Source organism: Anarhichas minor, unplaced genomic scaffold (assembly GCF_050575085.1).
Source record: "Anarhichas minor isolate MPS153535 unplaced genomic scaffold, ASM5057508v1 ptg000028l, whole genome shotgun sequence".
Classification (NCBI taxonomy): Eukaryota; Metazoa; Chordata; class Actinopteri; order Perciformes; family Anarhichadidae; genus Anarhichas; species Anarhichas minor.
Genome location: NW_027466474.1, coordinates 12,957,604 through 12,978,854, shown reverse-complemented (window position 1 = coordinate 12,978,854; position 21,251 = coordinate 12,957,604). Strand labels below are relative to the sequence as shown.

The following is a 21,251-nucleotide window of genomic DNA, read 5'->3' as shown; positions in this document are numbered from 1 at the left end:
TACCCTCTGAACGGTCGGTGTGACCGCGTGGCGATCACTGCTGACGTACCGACGGTGTGTCGGTGTTTACATCCCTGGCTTGCCGAGCAGCTAACGGGAGCCGGGGCCTAATTACTTGGTTGGCAGGGGGCTTGTTTAGCAAACTTGGAAAGAGATTGGGAGTGGTGTTTGAAGGTGGACCCCAGTCTAATTATGATGAGATGAAATAATTCAAAAAGATTGCCAACGCTAAATGGCGTGCGTTTGTGGAGCTCTTGTGCTTCGACTCTCAAGTGGGTTTTATGATAATTTATTGGTTTTCTTGCAGTTGATGGATTTTTCTTTTAAACCTCCGATGTGTTTTGTTTTGCGTCCTCTGCTGCCTTTTGACAATCTCGTAGAGCCTCGTTGGGAACAACAATAAGACGCTTATTCACACCCTCGCACCTAAAGTCCTGCTTTAAGTTGTTTGGGGTGGAAACAGTTTGTTGCATTTTAAAAACATGTCTTATCTGTGGACGGGGCTTGCTGTTGATACTTGACAAGTATTTCTGTTGCTAAAATGACTTCACACAAGATGATCGCCAACACCTGGACGTTGTTGATTGACAGCCGTGTTTGCCTCCTAATAGAATTTGCATTCTGTGTGACTTGATCCGTGCTTAACCCTGCGAAAATGAGTTATCAATCTACAAGGTTTGTGGGCGTGAGTTTGTCATTCTGGCTCCGTGCACGGCCCTAATGTGGGTGTCTACCTTACCTGTCACACTGCTGCTAACTCATCTTGATAAAGTGTGAGATCATGGCGTCTGCAGGATCACATAAATATTCAGATTGAGTAGCAGCAGGGAGTTGCACAAAAAAATAGATTCACGACACGGTGGGTGGTGTTATAACCACCGACCCGTTTGTGCTCGTGTGCCGATTGATGTGCACGTTGGCTGACGCGCGTTTTGTCTCCTCTCCCTCGCAGTGCCCCGACTCCACCTGTAAGCAGGACCTGCTCGCCTACCTGCAGCGCATCGCCTTGTACTGCCACCAGCTCAACATCTGCAGCAAAGTCAAGGCCGAGGTGCAGAACCTGGGAGGAGAGCTTGTCGTCTCCGGGGTAAGTTCAGCCGCCGTGTGTCGACAGGTTACGACCTGCGTTGCGCTTTTAAAATCATTCCCGTAAGCATGTAAAGTGAGGTGTGTTTGTGGAGCCTTTAAGGATGCACACGGTGTATTTGGGTGAGAAACAATGCATGTAAACAGATTTGCGTTTGTTCACAGTTTAATCCGTAGCTAGGAAGATAATCAAATCAATAGAATGCGTCGGCTACTTAAAGTTTTATCTGGTGTTGTTGTGCTTAGTTAATGATTCAGTCTTTGCCCCGTAATCAGCAGCTTATATTTAATATTAAACAAAACAGATAACAGAAATAAAAGCTTCTCTGTGTGCTGGAAAGGACCAACGTTGCCCAAATGTTTCCCAACCTTTTTACTTGTTAAGATGAGACCGTACAAGGCCGGTGTTTACAGAACCTTTTTAAGCATTAATTAACCACTTACTAGCCATTCAAATTAATTAAAAGAGGTCGTCAATGTGTGCAAGAAATAATCAATTCCTCTCTGTGTGCTGAGCCTTTGCTTCACACTCTTCAGTTAAGTGCGACCCGTGTCTCTGAGGCTGTTAAATAGTGGGGATTAAATTAGTTTGACCTTTCTCCGTATTCTCAAATTTCCTCGCTTGTTTGTATGCCAGACGGAATCTGAAAGCTTGTTAATTCTTCCGTATATGTGAATTCCCCCCCCCCCCCCCCCAAAAAAATACCAGGCTTTGCTTTTTACGGAGCTAACCGTGTCCTCTCCCGTCTCTTCCTCAGTTGGACAGCGCCATGTCCCTCATCCAGGCCGCGAAGAACCTGATGAACACGGTGGTGTCCACTGTCAAGGCCTCATACGTCGCCTCCACCAAGTACCAGAAGAGCAAAAACATGGAGGCCCTGAACATGCCCGCCATCTCCTGGAGGATGAAAGCCCCCGAGAAGAAGCCGCTGGTGAAGAGAGAGAAGCAGGACGACCAAACCAACAAGGTCAAGAGGTCCTCTCAGAAGAAGCACATCACCCCCGTGCAGGCTCTGAGCGAGTTCAAGGCCATGGATAGCATCTAGACGAGTTCAGGATGCACAGAGAACACACTATTATTGACCAATGAGTTTATATATATATATATAGATAGATAAAGCTCGTCGTTCTAGAACAAGAACCGGTTTTATCGCGTTTGGTCCACCTTTGCATAGACGACTCGTCTGTACGACCTCTTCTATTCCTACACTGCCTCCTTTCTATTCTATACATTCAGATGTGCTGAAGTGTTAACTGTCTCTTCTCAAGGAAAATGCAGTTAGAGGGAAATCAACTGGACAAAATGCATTTTTATTATTCTTATTATATATTTCCCCCTTTTTTTTTTTTTTTTGTTTCTTTCATGTCCATGGGAGGAAGAGGGAGCAGGTTTCATAGATGTTATAAGAACTAATTCCAAGAGGCTTGTGATTATTTTGTATTCTAACCAGTTTTCTAGTGATACTGGGGTCGCTGGTGTTTTCCACTACAAGGTTTGATTAATGGCGAAATACCTTCTGTACTGCAAATATCAACTATGCAAAATCTCTGTCTGCCTTACTTTGACTTGAGCAATAACTGTTTGGATGTGCTGGGCTTGCTGGTGGGATTTTAAATGTTTTTGGTTCCTTAAGGGAACCAAAGTCGATATATTTCCATGTGTGCCTGCCCCTTTTTTTTTTTTCTAACTTTCTACATACCTTTTGTGACGCCACTATAAACAATTCAAAATGTTTTAACTGAGCTAAACACTATTTTCAGCGCTGACTGACTCATGATTTGTACCCATTTAAGTTTGGACTGATTCTTTTATAATTTGAGCATCTCAAGTTTCATTTTCTGTTTTTTTTTGTTTTTTTTGTTTCCATGTTCGCATCATGCAGCAAACCGAGGTGTCAGAGTTTAGCTGCTTAACGGGTAAATACGCACACGGATCCACTCATTTCAGTCAGACTTTGTAAACGAGCCTCGGCTCCTCCGAGTCTGGGAAGAACCCAGCGGGCCAAACAACGAGCGGACCCGGTGTGTTACTCTCCAAAGCCGACAAGCTTCATTAACTGTCGACGAGACCAAACACCTCCACAGTCTAAGAATGTGTCCAAATTGAGGGATCAATATGTTTTCTCGCCGCAACTTTCGAGGTGGGCGAGGAAAGGAGATTTCTCCGACTTAAAACTCTTGCTTATTGTTTTTATTCCTTGTCCTTGCGCTTGAACACTAATCGCTAACTATAGAAAACAAGTTGCCAGGAGTTGGAGCGTTAAAATGAAACAGGAGACAGCTTTTTATTTTATTTTGTTTTTGTGTAACTGTAGGTAACAGCTGTGGGATGTTTGTCCAGTCATACATAGTGCTCTGCTGCATAGTGGTGCATCGGTATCCAGCGAGGCTCTGAAACCCTGTTGCGTCGTTCTTTGGGTGCTGAATCTTTGTTTAGCTCGTTTGGCACCTGTGAGCTCCAGCTGGATGCGTGATTATCTGACAGGTGGATTCTCCTTCTGTACTGTAGCACCAAGCAGTTCAGCAGTTTGTCTTTTGCTGTATTTGAGTTTGGATTTTTAATCCCGAGTGATATCAAACTACTTTGCTGTGGAATTTGTTGTGGTTGTTGAGAGCTGACTTATTAGTGCCCACGTTGCTTATATTCATGTGACCGCTTTATATCTTAATAAACATTTAAAAATGAAATTGTTCTCTTCTTTCTTTGCCTGCAGACTGAAGTCGTGTTCTTTGTCCTCTACCCTCCCTTGAGCCTTTACTTTCCTTATATGCTTTGTTTTGCTATTGTACCAGTTGTAGTAACAAGGAAAGTGTAAGCCATAAATGATTCTAGCCCTCAAAGGTAAAATGAGTTTTAGCACCCCCCCCAAAACAATCTGCCATGCATAATTAAGGCATTATATTATGTGCACATACCTCCCGTACAGTCTGCATTACTGACTTGAGAGCTATATACAGTATGCTCTTGTAACTTCTGTAATTGGATTGTTCTACTGTTGTGGCTTATTTCCCCCTAAAACAAAAAGTGCAGCTTTTAAACATCAAACGGTCTTGTGGTGGCGTCTCTTTAACAAACAATAGCCTGTGAGGAAAATGCAGTGGGAGAACCGAGTGTGCTCTACGGGAAGATAAATGTGTCTGAAGCAAGAAACTATTTGAAATGAGTCGTCTGTGCTGAAGTAATTGCGCTTTCGGAGTCGGTCTGACTCATCACGGAGACAAATCCACTTTTTCGTATTCCTACACAGGCGGGTCACTTTCGGTATCACTATATTTGTTTTTTTTTGTGAAGATTGTTCTCAATTGAGTTACCCTAACACATCTACATCCACATATCATTTTGAACATCCCACAGAAAATGGATGAAGATGGAGAGCAGTAGAGAGAGAGAGGGGGTTTCCACACTCCTGCTTGATGACTTTGGCAATCAAACGCTTCAGTTACAGATTGTTTTATCACATCAGATGTAAATACATTGACGCCAATAAATAAGGCTAAGTCTTCTAAAGCCAGAGCCACTGACCCGGTGTCTGTCACTCCTGTCCGATTGTGTGAGATGGGTGCTGGTGACTCGATGGTCTGGGATTACGCAGTAAATAAAGTGTAACATTCCCTGGGTAGTATTGCAACTCATATCCCCTGTGACCCAGTGTTGTGTTTGAACTACAAATAAAGCATTTTGTCTAAATTCAACAAACGATAAACAAAACAGAAAAGTGGGCAATGAATTGCAAGGACCCAAAACACATCATTGCTCTAAATATAAATATATCTTTCTGTTAAGGATTAAGAACGACTGTTGCGAAATGACAGGGATTGAGACATTGTAACATTACATGTGCAATTTATTAAAATAATAACAGACAATAAGAAACATTGAAACTAACATGGCCTGTGCTCTTTCCTCATTGAAAAGATGGCTGCCATGAGAAGGGTCAATTAGTGAGAGAGGAGCCGCCAAAAGCGAGTTAGCTATCGAAGTGATACTACTTTTATATGTGTATATATATATATTTCTTTCGTGACCCAAAAGTTTAAAAAAAAAAAACAGCACGGGCGCGAGTTACTGTAGCACCTGCGGAAATAGAAGCGACACGCGCGGGTGAAATGAGCAGAGTTTGCACGTAGCTTAGCATCCCGCACGTTTCGCGAAGCTAACTAACTTAGCCGCAGTTTTTTTATCGCGGATAGCTTGGTCCCTTTGTCCTGCTCCGCGGGGACACATTGCGCTGCAGTGTGTGGGCGCATCGTGTAACGCAGAGAAACAGACACGAGCCGGGACGTCGGTGGACACAACCAGCCCGATATGGACGCTGACCTCCACACATGCCCACTATACTTTTAGACCCCCCCCCCCCCCAGCTGTACACAGAAGGACTCGGTTAGTTGCATAACTGGGAGTCCAGCTGCCCTTGGAGAGAAACATCACCTGCAGTGCTCAACAGACTGGACGGACGTGAAGTTAATCCGGAGATGGCTCAACACCTACGCTCGCTGCCCCTCAGCAGTTCCAATGGTAAGTGCAACTTGAGTTATTCTGTTGTTGTTACCACTGGTATTGTTGTGCTTCTGTTGTTGTAGATGGGTTTTTTTTTTTTGCACATTGCAGACACGAGCTGGGATGCTCGTGTCTGCAATGTGGAATCTGAATGAGAGCTATATGTTTCCATGAGGTTTGTTGTTTGTTTTTTAGTCGTCAATCATTGTCTTAAGTGCAGCTTCTTCTAAAAGTTAGAAACACAGGACTTGTAAGCCACCATTTTCTTTGGATTGTTGTGTTGCTACTTTTCCCCGAGTAGATGATCTGACCACCACCAGCACACAAAGTTGAAACTCACCCCCAGAAATGTCAGCGACACCGAACCCTGACGTCTGCACTGAACTTGTCCTCTTACCCGATGAATCAGTGTTGTGGTTCCACGCACACTGAGGAGAAAATATGCCCGGGAAGACCGAGTCAGCATTGGCCATACTTGTCCCAGTGGCATTTGTGCTTAGACCCTAAATTCATTGTGGGTCCAGAGTTCCATAATGACCCCTTCTCATAAACCCATACTCATTATGATGAATATAATTTTTTAAATATAAACCGTCCACTTCATCTCAGCGTAAAGTAGGCCCTCGCTGACTATTACGAGGGGGGGGGGGGAGGAGGGAAATCTGCCCCACTACAGTGTTCATATCCAGGCCGGTTTAATTCCGTCTGCCTGTAGGAAAGCAGCAGTAAAGTCTGAAACTGTAAAGGCCTCACACATCAGTGCATGGTGATGATGAGTCTCCCATGTGTTTCCACTGAGTCCTGTCTGCTGATGTCGCCTTTGACTTGTGTTGACAGAGTGTTGTAGCGCGTGAAGAAAACGAAACAAAACAACAACAACAAGAAGTAACCTGCTCTGTCAACAGTTGTGATTACTTTCACTCAACCGTGCAGGTAGACCCTATACAAACTTCATAGGACAAGGAAATGTGCAGGGGCGTCAAGTTGTACACAATGTACAGACAACAATGTTGTAAAGCAAAGGGTTCCCAGGAACGTGATTGATTTCTGTCACGCTCCGAAAACGCTCTGTGCTGTCGTGTTCTTCTGCTCCATCAGTGCCCGCCTTGTTCTTTAAGAACAGTTTTCAACCCTTAGAGGTCACAATGGGAATGTTTTAAATATGACTTTACATTTAATTGCAATAACGTTTGACTTTTCTTCATTATTGCTTGCATACAGTTAATACTTTGCAGTATTGTCCTCGTTTCATGGAGTCCCTCAAGGGCCATAGGGCAATTTAAAGATAATTTGTAGTGTCTTTTTTACGCCGTCCAAATCGTAGCGTTCTTCTGCAATTCATTTTTTCCCCTGCAGCTGTCCGGTGTTCCTGTCTCGCTACATACTGTGGGTTATTCCACATACATGTTCGTATCGGGCTACCTTTCAATCCCAGACCTGGCTTTGCTTGAGGTGGAGCTGTCCAGTCTACTGTGGTGCTGATTCAGTCGAGGGTGAATCAGCTGAAGTTGAGTGCACAACTTCAGCTGTACATCTGAAATGATGAGTGAGGTCAGTCAACGATCAGCTTAATCGATTAATTACTAGACATGAAACCAGCCATCGACTGTTGTGATCATCGATTAATTGTATGAAAGTGTTTTTTTGAAGCAAGGAAATGACACATTGACTGTTGCTGAATGCAACTATTTCTTTTTTGAATATATATACATAAAAAATATTTCACAAACCGCAAACAAGTATGTCCGGTTTCTGCAGTGCCGTTTTATTCCTTTTTATGTGACATTTTCATTATTAAGCGAACACGTAACTGCGCCAACCTGGCAACCACTTTTCCGAATGAGTGACTTTTGTAAGGCATTCAATTGAGTTTCTGATAAAAAGGACTCCTTTTTTCATGGCATTGCTTCAGAGAGGTTTCTGCTTTGTCTCTCCCATCACAACTGTTCTCGGGGAATCCGGGCCATTGTAGGCGAGACTTCCTGTCACGTTAGCAAAATGGTACTCCCGCAAAACAACACTGGCGTCGGAGATGCGTCTGGGGTTTACAGTTTCTCAACCAAGATTTCAGCGTTTCATTGCTCTCACCTCGCCTCACCCCGCGTTTCAGCCTGAAACCCACCGCAGTTGTCCCCGGACGAATGCATCTCTGTAAACATGGCCGTGTCCCCGGAGACTGCAGCCGAGTTGTGGCGGATGATAATAATAGAGCGGGCTGCGAGACAGGAGACCTACATCTTCCAGGGCCTTTTCAGAGTGGAAACAATACAAAGTGGCTGTACGAGACATTTGAATGCAGATATGATGCAAAGGTGACAGCCTCGCACCCCCCCCCCCCCCCCCCCCCCTCCCACCACCCACCTCCACCGCTAGTTTCCTCCCCTCTGTTGTGTGACAGTTTCATCAATAGACTAAGTTTTCCCAGAGATCCCATTGTGTGAGAGAGAGAGAGAGAGAGAGATTTTAAAGGAAGGGAGGCTGGGCTTCGAGCTGTCAAGCTTTGCTGTACATAAACACAGGGACTTCAGTATTATTAGCCCTGAACCTGCTGGACTGGCAAATCTGTCAGTGCCGAGTCGGACGCCTCGGATAGATGGACTTGGCCCTGTCGGAGTACAACATGTTAAATATGACTGGTTGAAGGGACCAGTGAACCACGCCATACAGATGCCAGAGTGCAATCATGCCCAAATAAGGCATAAATGTCAATAGCTTGCGCCAGGATCCAAGAGTCTAGTGAGCGAGTTCAACAGGACGCTTAGTGAGAGTGCGTTTTTTTTTTTTTTTTTTTTCTTCATGCTCTATAAGCACATCAGAGCGGCTCTTTCATTTTGTCGTGCCGAGCCGCTTTGTAGCACAATCGTTTCACAGGTGAAGGTTTTCAGGAGCAAACGGGTCCGTTTAGTCTGATGAGTTACTTAACAGTCACGGCACGGCCAACGAGAGGCCTCCTCTCTGTTTAACAAACACTAGAGGCATCTGGGAAGAGTCGACACGTAGAGACGTAAATGGGATGCAGTTTATCCGGTTTGAAGGTCTTTCGATCGGCTCCCCTGACCATATGAGTCTAACCTTTCCATGGCGTCTTCACATTAATAATTAAAAAAAAAAGAATTGCCAGGAGCTGTCTGGAGGAAATAAAAGGTTTCCAGAAGTCCCCTAAAGCCACTGCTGCAGGCGGAGAGCTGGGAATTTTTGGAGAACATTAATTACCTGAGGGCCAGCCGGAGAAATGGTAACTGTTGTGAGGCGCTGAATTGTATATTGGCCTGCCTGTGTCAGGTTTATAGTGGCACAGTAACCCACTTATCATTATTTAATGGAAGTATTGTGTTTTTTTTGGGGGGGGGATTTGCTTTTGCTTTTCTTCGTAGAAGTGTAATTAGTGATGTGGCACGGGGCTTTCAATCTCCTCAGCGCCCAGCTCATAAAGTTCAGAATTCCTCCCCTGTTGGCCGGTCGGAGATTTTTATGGCGACTGCTGAGTCTTAACAGGAGTCTTTTTGTTTTTATAGGCACCAGTCTGCCAATGGCATGTTGGCTAAAGACGAGAAGGAGCTCTGCATTACATGCAGCCCTACCACTCACTCAGCCTGTCAGCACTGGTTCTGGTCGTAAACCAGCCACTGAATGACATCACATTTAAAGTTAGACTTTCCTTGGCGCGTTATAACAATTTACATTTGTGATGATTACGAGAGTGAAACATTGACTCCAGGTCGAAGAAGTGGAAATGCCTCATCCAGCCATAAAATCCCTCATAAAGACCACACACACACACACACACACACGGGGGACACAATTTCATATCTTCTCCTTTTCATGGAGACCAGTCACATAAAAATCTATATCCTCAAAATCACCTCCTTCTAATGTGAGTGCAGGCCCACGGTGCTTATCCCTGAGTCTGAAAACGTAGTAGAGTCGGATGATATGTAATCTAGTGAAATGGTGGCAGTATTAAAAAGGGCACTATCTTTTCATTTAAAGTCACTTTTTATAATCAGCTCCCAAAGGAATAAAAAGAAAGTCAGTAAAAAGTAATAGGATCAGCAGCGTAGGTAATTTAGTTAAAAACTCCTTTCACAATGCAAGCTTGGAGAAGGAGAAAGAAGCCGAATGCTGTAAGCAGTGCAATGAGGGCTGCTGTCATTGTATTGCTAATAAATGACTGTGGTAAACATGTGTGTGTGTGTGTGTGTGTGTGTGTGTGTGTGTGTGTGTGTGTGTGTGTGTGTGCTGCCCGGGACGATTTGTGTGATGCAATTAGATGTAAAATGCTTTTTTTTAGCGGGCTCTTTAATTGACTTTTGGCGAGAGCCATCGGGTTCTCCCTCGTGGCAGCGCGGTGTTGTCTTCACTCAAGGCCAGTGGATTATTTGCAAACACCTAAATCCAGTTTCTGGAGCTCGGCCTTGTTCGATCAGCCCTCTGTTGTGTGAAGGTGGTTTCTACAACCCGAAGGAAGAACCGCTTCAAACGTGTCTTCCATTACTCGAGGTGTTCACGTTCCCTCAGTGAGACCCTCCCGTGCTTCACTTAAAATACATCCTGGCAGCTTTTTTTTTTTTTAAAACATGTATTTAACATTCAGTTGAACACCTTTTTTGCATAAGGTGTCACACAGCATCGCTGACTACCAAATCATCTCATATGTATGCCCGGGTATATACCCGGCACTGCATTTTAATGGCTGACATCTCAGGGCTGCAGTTCAAGTGTGATTTATATCTCCTCAAGTCATCAGTTACAATCAGATCCAAGGATCCGACTCTGTGCTCGCCAGACGAGCACGGCTAACCACGGAGGCAAAATAAGAACGGCCGCGTCACGTTCCCGAATTATCTTTTTTTTATTTTTTTGTGTGTGAAAGTTTGGAATCAAAGGTGCCGCAGGAGGAGCGGAGAAGGTTAGATAGACGGAGTAAAAGAGGGCTGACGGGGAGCTTTACATTGGTACGCAGGCCTGCGTCTCATCCTTAAACCAATTTCCTTCCTCAATACTCCGGGGAGCGGTCTGGTTTGCACCGTTTCCTTTCTCGGGAGTGAGTGTTTCCCCTGCTTTTACAATTAGATCTGGCTCCCAGCTGCAGCATTAATCAAATACCCAGACGTATTCTCTCCGCATTTGAAGATTGAGGGGACGGTTCCTAAATGTCTTCCGCTGTGCTAACAGGCTGTGAAGCGGCACGCTTATTTGTGAAGTTCTCGCGCATATACTGTACACAGATTTGACCGGTGACGAGGATTGCAGGGAGCTCTGAGAGGGAGCCGGAGCGGTAATTTAGATGGACGGTGCTGGGAAACGCGCTCGTGATCTATTGATTATATTGATATTGCTCTTGTTTATCTTGGTTCAGTATTTGGCTGTGTGTTTCAGACTGTACAGAAAAGCTTTAAAAATGGTGTATAGACATTGTTCAAACCCAAATGATAAAAAAAAACATATTTCTTCATGTTTTGAATCATGTTTTGTCCTTTTTTTGAAAGTAGGAATGTTTCTGGACCCTGGGAAGTAAAAAGGAAGCAATTCTTTGAATGATTTTTCAGAGCCTGGCGCTACATAATAGGGTCATTTAGCAGAGAAACCGTGGACCTCAGTTATTGGTTGCAGTATTGTGTGCGTGTGTGTGTGTGCGCGCATTTCTCTCTCTTCATAGCATTATGTCAACAGAAATCCACTACAATCACTTAATGTACTCTACTGCCCCACTCTACATATGGGCTTTAAACGCTTTAATCGAAGACCTGCTCATTTTTATTGGTGTTCTTTATAGGTAAGGTTAGTGATGATTTTCAAATGCACTCAGTGATTTGTGGCTAATTAGGGCGAGAGTCAGACCACAAAAATGGATGTTAGTTTGGGGGGGGGGGCAGTGAGTCGGCCCTGTGGTGAGGGGCCACAACACACAGCGGGACCGGATCTCCTTTTCTTTTTGTTGCGTATACGAGCATGTAGCGCAGTTACCGCTGCACCAGAGGGCTGAGCACTGTTGGTTTACCAATCGAACCGGTCGCCTCTGTCACCACGGTTACTTGCGAAAGTTGTGACATTCGGCCAGGAACATGCAAGACAACCTATTAGTCCGGAATTGTTTCTGATGGGGCCAAATTTAGGAGTGATGGAGTGTAATAGCGAAGGTATAAATCCCAAATTGGTCTGCTGCTTTCCCCGTGATGCCGGTGTCACATGCTAATCATCATAAGACCTGCAACAACAACAACAACAACAACGGATCCAGCAGCAGAGCACGCAGTTTATTATTCACTCATTAATTCCTCCTCAGTTCTCAACTTTATCTGCTGTGAAACCTGTCCCTCTACACTGCACTTGTTTATTCTGTGTTTTTCCTCTAAGAAGGCTTTTCTCTGCCAACTATATAAGGCAGGCAGCTATTTTGCTGCGTTGGCCTAAATTATCCGATATCTGAATGCAAGTGGCTAATGCAGCCCTCAGGTGGGGAGTCAACACTTTGTGCATTTCAATATTTAATGAGCTAAACGCCAATGATTCCCAAAGAGTGTCAAGCAACTATATATACGTGATGCAAATTAGTTCGGTTGGACAGGCGTTAATGCGAAGATGATGATGTTCCTCAACCGCAAATTGGATTATGTCAAGAACACAAATTGGATGAGTCATTTCTATCTGTGCGTCATGTGGAAACTGTGTTCCACTGAGGTCGATGGTAAAGCTGCAAGGCTCAGGTTAACATTATTCAGCATAATCCTTTACGGTTTTGCATATACAACAGTTTGGCCAAGGTAAGGTTGGTTAAATAAGTCAATAGAAATATTCAGCCTCAGGCATAATGTAGTAATTATGGTACGCAGTTGCGAGTTGAATTCATATCTCCAACCGCAACACCTTCTCCCATGTGTCAAACAACAGTGCTACTCATCCTCTCATGTTGAGGACAATTTCTCACTTGTTGCACGATTTGTCCTTTTCTCAACAACATTTTTGGACGACCAGACTGGCGCATCGAGAACGAATGAATTCCACGAAGGGCAAGTTTAACTTTTCAGGCAAAACAACAACAACAACAACAACAACAATGCACTCTCAAAGACGCCTGTGCCGCAGTTGCTCTGCATCTCTTCGTGTGTCACAGACTAATGCATCACAAAGACCAGCGCTATTCTCAGTCGGCTGTCGGCTCCCATATTACTGCCGTCATGTTACGCCTGCAGTCGCTCCGCAGTCAGCCCGAAACGGACGCAGAAAACGCGCACTCAACCGAGCTCGCCGAATAACTCTGCCTTCCATTGTAATGAGCCGCTGTGCTGGGCTGACATAATTAAAAGCGATGTTAAATAATGTCTCTGTGGCCGTGGCGCCGTGACCTCTGCTCAGCCTCACGGCGAGACCTGGTGCTCTCCTCCACGCCTGATTTCAGACATCATGCTCCACTCGAGAAGCTGTATTTATCAGGAAGGGAGTGTTTTATCTTGCCGAGGGGGGGGGGGGGGGAAACCACCCGTAACTTTAAATTTCAATTCGTACATTCACTACCCCTCCCACAACCACCATCTTCAGTAACTCTCTACAGGGTGAGTGAATCAGGGTGATTGTCTGTCTGTATGTCTGATGAAGTGGGAGACAGAACAACAGAAAAATGAGGCTCTGCTTTGGAAGAGTGCCTCAGGAGTGTCTGCTTTCTTGCCTTGATTGCTCCGTGTTCCTCGAAAGGCTGTGTAATATGGACGACCGTTCAATATGAAAGTAGAGGGAGGGGAGTACTATTAAATGTGTCTAGGGGTTGAGTGAACTTGTGATGGCATCACTCTCTCTCTCTCTCTCTCTCTCTCTCTCTCTCTCTCTCACACACACATACACGCACACGCGTGCACACCAACGGTCCGATCCTGTTTTTCATGGAGATTGATTCGGTTGCACAAAATAGGCTCAGGATGAAGTCATATATTACGACATGATTCAGCCTCATTAGAACTACTCCTCCGACATGATGGTATCAAGTCCGTCGGTCATGCGAGAGGATCGGTAAATGTATGCGGTGCTTTCCTGGTAGCAACTTCAACCTTGTAGGAAATATGGATTGTTTTTATTTTGGCCGTCAACTGAAAAAAAAACAATGAGAAAAACTACTTTCACGCAGATGTGATTACATGTTGTAATAGTTATTCAAGTGAGAAAAATGAACATATCTCTTCATACGTAGATTCTCAATTTGAAAAAGTAATTATTGATGGAAGTGCGTCATTTTAATATTCTTTTATCTTGTCACATCCTCAGTCAGCTGCTTCCTCAAACAGCCCCCCCCCGGTCCCCCGTCAGCCGGCAGAACAGCGCAGAGTGCTGACAATGCAGCCGCCGTCGCACTGCTTTTATAAGGGCATACATCAAGCCTTAAATGCTTCGGAGAAACACTCAAACATCTGCGTGCGGGTAATTTCTGTTGCCCTATAGATTCCGCCCTGACAGACGGAGTGCAAAGTAATCGGTGTGCAGCAGAATAAAGAGCGCCCCACACCGGTTCTAGCGGCAGAAGTGTTTGTTGTTGTTGTTTTTCTTGGACGCTGATAATCAGTGAGTCGGTGGCATCTGCAGAGGGCCTCGCGCTCTTTGCTCTTGCTCCCCCGGGCGGTGCTCCAGTATGTAGAATGCTTTTCAACGGGCCTTAATGTGAATACTTCATAGCGTGCTGAGTGGCCTTTATGAATATGTGATAGGGATACGCAGGCACCAGTTTGAATTAAATGTTACACGGAGCAACCGTTTGCATAAATGTGTACTTCATTTCAGACATAACGTCACGCCCCTATGACGGGACGGGGATAACGGCGAACGGCCGGCTTCATTGACTTCATTTACTTTGATGCCACCTGGTTTTTATGTGTTTTAAATGAGGTGTGGTAGTGTTGTTTGGGAAATGTAATGTTTTGCAGCAGTCAGCCGTAGCCAGCCAGTGGCCAACCTGAGCTGCGCCGGTGTTCAGCGGGACAGCTGCACCGGCAGCCGTCACTGCACATCGTAACTGATGTTGAACTCGGTGCCCATGACTTGGGGAAAAAAGAAGCTCTCTGGTTAATTGACCTGCAATAACTCCGGTCAAAGGCCCGTCTTCGCCTCCCTGCATGGTCAAACAAGTCCAAATATATTCTGGAAGGCTGCCGCTCGCATCCATTTCTGAATAGACACACGTGCGTCGTCCTGATCGTGTTTTTCTTCTTCACCACTTCTGTTCCAGGCAAAAAGTAGCCTTGAAAAGGGGCCTCTACTCGGGAACAGTAATGCGCAGTGCGACCCAAAAAGCTTATTAGTTTGTCCCTCAATGAGCACTCGTCTGAAAAGTGAAGTGGATGAGTTCCTTTGAAGTCTGTCGGTTGACATGACAACAGTGCCCTGAAATGAGAATAGATCTGTTCCGTCAATAATTGGACCTGAGCTCCTTGTTAAAACGTCTGTCAATGTTCAGGGTTTCTTTTAGACTGTGGTGGGTGGACCTCTTGGGGGGGGGGGGGGGGGTCCAGGGGCATGCTCCCCCCAGAAGAACACGTATTACGTTTTAAAGTTAAATGCATCAATCTGGTGCACTTTGAGAGCAGCATTAAGACACTTTTGCGCTCTTGTTATAACTTTTTTTGTGGATTTTAAGTAGAGAGCTGGTGTTAGGAAGTTAAACAAGTCCTTATTATCTCCCTTATATCTGTTTTATATTGCTGTAAATGTATTTATTCGTGTCTTGCCAAAAAAATACATTTTGCAAGATTATATTTAAAACATATCATTATGACGTGAAAGATGTTCAGCTGTTAGCCTTCCGGTTGCAGACTGACAGTGACGCATCGGTTGCCGCTGGCAGAATTAGATAGATAAATACAAAGAAATCTGTCGCAACAGAACCTAGAGTCCGTGTCTCACTTATTGATCGGGTCACGCGCCAGTAGATCTCCATTTGCCTCGACCCGAAGTGCGTCATGCTTTTTTCTTGAGGACGACTCTTGAGGATTCACAGATATGAACATGCAACCTCAAAACGTCCGAGCTTATGCTGTTTACATGACAGGAACACAGGAAAGACTCAACAACTGTCAAATAGCATCTCCCGGAAAATATCTCATTGGAAGCGCTGTTTATATATTTACAGTGCTTATTCATATTTATCCCTCTTGTGCTGAGCTTGCACAGAAAGCCCATTGTAGGCAGGGGATCGTGTGACAATGTCAAGTTTCTTTTTATTACAGCTTTGCTGCCAAAGCCCAGTAGTGTTTAATCTGGATCACAGCAGAGCAGAGAGTGATGGATGTTTGGAGCTGCTCCTTTCACTGTGTGGTTATTACACAGCCCCACTGCAGGACAAAAACCCCCCCTGAGGGACATAAACTCTCCCTTCACCATTAAATGGAACATAATGTAAGGGAGGATGTTCATGCTAAAACGAAAAAAAAAAGAAGGGTAAATTGCAGAGGATGTAGACCTGGCTTCATATAATGTTCATCCTAAAGTGTGGAATAGAAAAGGTGTGAGAGAACCTTGACGTGGGGGGAAGTGATGAGTCATCTGTGGATGTTACCTTGCACTGTGTGGAATCGAACTTGTGCTCTTTCTTTTGTAAATGGAGTTACACACGGCGCCATACAAAATCACAACACCGCAAAAAGTGCATCTTTCAACCGTTTGTGTTGCTGTTGCGTCACGTGGTTCTTTTAATCTCTGCTAAATATATCGACCCCGTGAACAGATCACTGCGCTCTCAACAGCTCAAAGCACAAACCTCTGCATGGTGTCTGGAGGGGTGAACTGCCTTCTTTTTTTTTCTCTTCCTCTTCACAGATTTAAGGACTCCGGCCTCCCCATCTGCATTTCTAAAAGCTGGTTTCTGGTCTTGTTGCTTCCCCTCTTCCTTTGGACAGTCTTGAGGAACAGGAATATAATTGAGATGCTGGCATGGGGCTGCTTACTCCACGGAGGCACCAGCTGCATAAACAATGCTTTATTTCACATCCTCTTAATGTTTATTCACTGGCTCCCATTCGTACACTGATAGTGCTGAGTCACACCCTCGTGTACACACGCTCTCTAATTATTCTGTACCGTAGCAACCGTAACGTAGCAATTGCTAAACCTCTTCCATTTGAGAGGTTCAGAAAAATGTCATTATTCTTTCTCTATTTATCCTTTCAAACTCAGGAAAGTATGAAGTAAAACCAGAATTGGCTTCATTAGTACGAGTCCTATCCAGCCCTCTCTCTCCGTGAACCCTCGCTCACAAAATCCCCTTTTGTGATAATGCTGATCTGAGGTCTTTAGCGATCGAGTGAAGCCATTTAAATTGACTTTGACTGACTTGTAAATTACCTGTAATTTCATGTAAAATATGGAAAGAACATTGCTTCATTAAGGTGTCGGGCTATTAAAGTGTAGTAAGAGACTTTTATCCGATGTCCTTTCTGCACAACCCGTGCCGTGTCTGGAGGAGAGCCACGATCAATTCTGGGCTTCTCGACAACTAGTGACACTCTCTCGCAGCTGACGCGTCGCACAACACTTTGACGAGATGCCTTTAACTGTCTTAACACATGTATCTGCCAAATGACCGAGTTATTACATGCGGTCATGTTCAGATATCTGTAAAGTGACTTTGGCAGGCCGTCAGAGTCTAAGTAGTTAATGGGAAACACGTTTTATATTTACTACAGAGATGTGAATTTTTTCTTAATATTCACGTTTACACAACTGGTATACAACAACAGCCTAACCGGAGCCCATATCATGTGGCTTTGTTTGGTTCCTATTTTACTGCAGCTACTTACTAAAGCATAATAAGCACCAGAAAAGCATCTGAGTGTTGGGCTCACACAGATAACACCAGCCCAGCCGCCATCTCTGTTATTGATGGGCCGTCGTCTCCACTGCACCAGCCGGCCATTGCTAACCTGGACACGGCTCATTTACAAAGCGTTCTTTTCTGTTTTTTTTGGGGGGGGGGAAGTTGACGCTCATGAAGCAGATGTTTTTAAACGACTTGGCAGTTCAAAGTTCCCATCCCTGATTTATAATGCTACAATTGCTATTGCTGCTGTAACCCGTGGTCGTCTTCTTATTATGAATCCAAGAAGTGTCCCGTGACGTGAGTAAAACGCTAGTTGTAGATTTACGGACCTTCTGTGGATCAGATAACCTGTGCTGATCCCATTAACGAGTTGTTTCGAACAAATGATAACGGAAAGGTTGACTTAGTATAATTTTAGGTTTCCATTGGCCCTGTAATGCTGGTGTCTTCTTGGTCTATGACGGGTTAAAATGGAACTTTTACCATTTTACCATCTCTGTAGTTCACGTCATAACACATAAATAACAAGTCAGTCTTGTGCTGCTTTATTTCAGTATGTTGAGGTTTCTCAGGTTTCAAAACTGAATGTCAAGATCTTTATACCCTTTTGTTGCAAGTAGGTTTGCTATGTGCGGGTTGCTTTTGACTACACTCCGACTGGTAATGGAATGCACCACAGGAGACTCCTTTTCAAGCAGGTATAGTGCAGGTATTTGGCTCACCCTAAATGATGCCATTGTTGTCACCTGCTTGAACATCCAATTAGACTCCAAAGAATAAACAGAAAACGGCCACAGAAGTGCTCGGTGTGAACATTGCCCTCGCGCCTTATGGCTTAGAGTTTCACCTTGTCTTTCTCAAGAGCTTACTCTTGTTGAAGATCCCCTGGAAATGTCTCCTCTTTTACCTCACTCACCGTCTTATCTTGTTTGTTCCTGCCCAGTCTCTGAGCTCGACTGTGTCGGATGCATTCTACACATGCGCACACACACACACACACACACACATACAGACTCTGAGTCAGTCACATAACACCACGCTCGCACACTTTTCCTTTCCTGCCCTCGCCCAAGGGTTTGGTTTGATTCATGCCCTTTGTCAGAGTTTGAGTGAGTCTCAAAGAAATAATGGTGTGACTTCTCCGGGAGTGTGTTGGCTTCCTTAATTGGTGTCTTTTCTCGCATGTACATCCCATTCGCCCTTGTTCACTTGAAATCACACATCAAAGGATCTAAAAACTTCTCTCCTGCAGTGTCAACTGGAAGCTCGTACCACTGAGGTCCTGAGAGGAGTTGCGCGTCAAAAAATGTGAGGAGCGAGAAAAACGACAGATTAGTGCAGGTCAGCGTTACATCGACAGCATTCATTACAATACTCCCTCTTTATCTCTAAAGCATATGACATTAAACACACTTATTGTCTTATTACTACAAAAACAAACGACAATAACTGCAGTGACATAAAAGCAATAAGTTCTGAACTATTTTAATCGAAGGAAAAATCCACGCTGAATAGAGATTTGACACGTTCAGAGCCTCTCTGTAAACACACTGCAACAAAACATTATTATTATTCCGATGTGATTTGACACATGACCTTTAATATTGAAGAAACAAGGTTTTCCTGCTCTCCGTAAGGCAAATGTATGGTGCAGGGCGCCGTGTTTATGTAGGCAATGCCTCTGCCCCTGAAAACCACAATACATTTCATGTACATGTTAAACAGTTCTTATTTAATTCTATCAATGTGGAAAAGACAAGTAAAGAACACCACACTTAACATTAGGGCTGTCCACCCACTAACAATTTACATAGCTGAATCAGATTGGCCGTGTGTGTGTGTGTGTGTGTGTGTGTGTGTGGTTATGGAGAATAACTAGAGAGGCAGAATGACGACGCTGTTTCTTATTCCGCTTGGTTTTCATGGTTGTAAATACAACTTTCACTCTTAATTCCATTTTCCACATCGTAACAGTCCACAGACAGACAGAAACGACACAGAAGGGAGAGTCTGAGGATCGTTAAGAAATTAAAAAAATAATCTGGCGGTTTGATAGTCGTACGTTCTTATGCGAGTGCTCTGATTAATACTTGTGTTCCTTGATTTTGAAGCCGTAGCCTTGCGTTGTCGTGTGGCCTTTTAATCGCAAAGATGCTGATCTGATGGATCCGCACATTGGGAAGTAGTGCAACTTAGTTTCCATGTTGATTTATTGACACACATTTTGTACTAACAGCACTATTAATAAGTTGATATTTATACAATTTGATATATATGTATTTATACTCTACGTTCGAGATCACCCCGACGTAACTTAATGTATATTTTGTTTACAACTGCTGTTTGAATGAACGATCTCCCTCTCAAAGCTGCTTTCCACCAACCCACACGTCAGACATGGCCAATTAGAGTTCGTCATACAAAGAAAATGATGTCATGTGATCACACTAAACTGTGAAATGAAAACTAAACACAGGAGAAGAATAAGGTCATTCTAATTAAATAAATGTAATGCCTTCCCCAGCTGCCGCCATCGCTCTCTTGAATGACTGAGAACATATGTCTCGTACACAGTGGTTGAATTTAAGCCGTGAGGTTTTTCCCTGTCACCAGCAAAAAAATATTAATGGTCATGTTTTTATCCACTCAGGTGTGAAATTGCTGCTGTGTTTTGGCAGATCGGTGCGGGTTAATGTGCTCTCTGAGGTCCTGCTTCCCATCCCATTCCGTCCCTCCGCGCCGCCCTGGCTAGCACGAGCAGCCTGCATCACACACGGTGTAGTGGCTTCACAGCGGCCACTTTGGCGATAACAAAAGATTTGTGAGAGTGCTTGTGTGCAGGAATGTGTTCAAATGTGGAGACACGGCCGCAAACGGCTCTGACGAATCCGCCCAAATGGCCGTAACTCCTCAATGGTCACCCCGGCTCATTTGCTGGTTCTCCCAAATGAGGACGAGACTGAAGTCCGTACCCCCCCCCCTACAGTCGGAGTGATAGAAGTGGCCTTTTAATATCGGGGGCAGGGAGCCATTTAAAAATAGCTCTGCACCTGCACCTGCCCATTCTGCTGCGCACTCAAACGCCCAGGTTGGAGTCGCTGTGCAGCCGGTCTCATCTGTGCATTGATCGCTCTGGTTTGGATCCTCTTTCATCTATAAATAATGGAGTTATCTGCAGAGCGTTCTCCCTCTGTAGTCATCGGCAGAGTGTGCTCCATCTGAAGCCCCCCCCCCCCCGCCGGTTACCAGAACCAGGGGAGGCAATCAGCCCTACCAGGCATGTCACGCCTGACTATGATAATTGTTTTCTGGAGGCCACACTCACTTTCTCTCTCTCTCTCTCTCTCTCTCTCTCTCTCTCTCTCTCTCTCTCTCTCTGGCAGATTGTTGCACATACCAGGTAGACCTACTGTTATTCGGCTCTTTTTCCCAGCCCCCCTCCCCGCGTATGAAACCCACCTCTGCACCTACCCCATGACGGCCGCTCATAAGATCACTAACGCTGCATCAAAGGGCTGCAGCACAAAGGCTACTGCATGCTGATGGCCAACTCCACTAGAGGGCTAGATAAGAAAACAAGAGTTGACTCTCTCGCCTTGTATTTGCCTGCCCAAGTAACACTTTTTCCCCTCTCACTCGCTCCCTCATTATCAATGCTTGGTTGCACGTCTTACCCAGTGTACTGTAAATGCTTTCAATGGCAATCTGGGCGAGCTGAGAGTGTTGTGATTTCCATTCTGTTGCACATTTCTCTCTGCTGGTCTCCAGAGAGAGTCGGGGTATTGCCGGGGCTTCCCCGAGGTTGGACACCAAGCCCCCAGGCGGTGTCACAGATTAAGTCCAAGATGGAAATTCATATTTATTTATATA

At 44.7% G+C, this 21,251-nt stretch overlaps 1 protein-coding gene across 2 annotated transcripts in view; it reads left to right on the top strand.

The window, feature by feature from the left end:
* ctnna1 (catenin (cadherin-associated protein), alpha 1) overlaps positions 1 to 3,774 on the top strand; it is a 70,971-nt gene extending 67,197 nt beyond the window's left edge. For both annotated transcript variants that reach the window (XM_076102907.1, XM_076102906.1), the window contains exons 17-18: positions 953 to 1,087; positions 1,845 to 3,774. In XM_076102907.1, the coding sequence (XP_075959022.1) occupies positions 953 to 1,087; positions 1,845 to 2,132 (423 nt within the window). In that variant the 3' untranslated portion in view covers positions 2,133 to 3,774. The remainder of the gene's footprint in view (positions 1 to 952; positions 1,088 to 1,844) is intronic.
* The last annotated feature ends 17,477 nt before the right edge of the window (positions 3,775 to 21,251 follow it).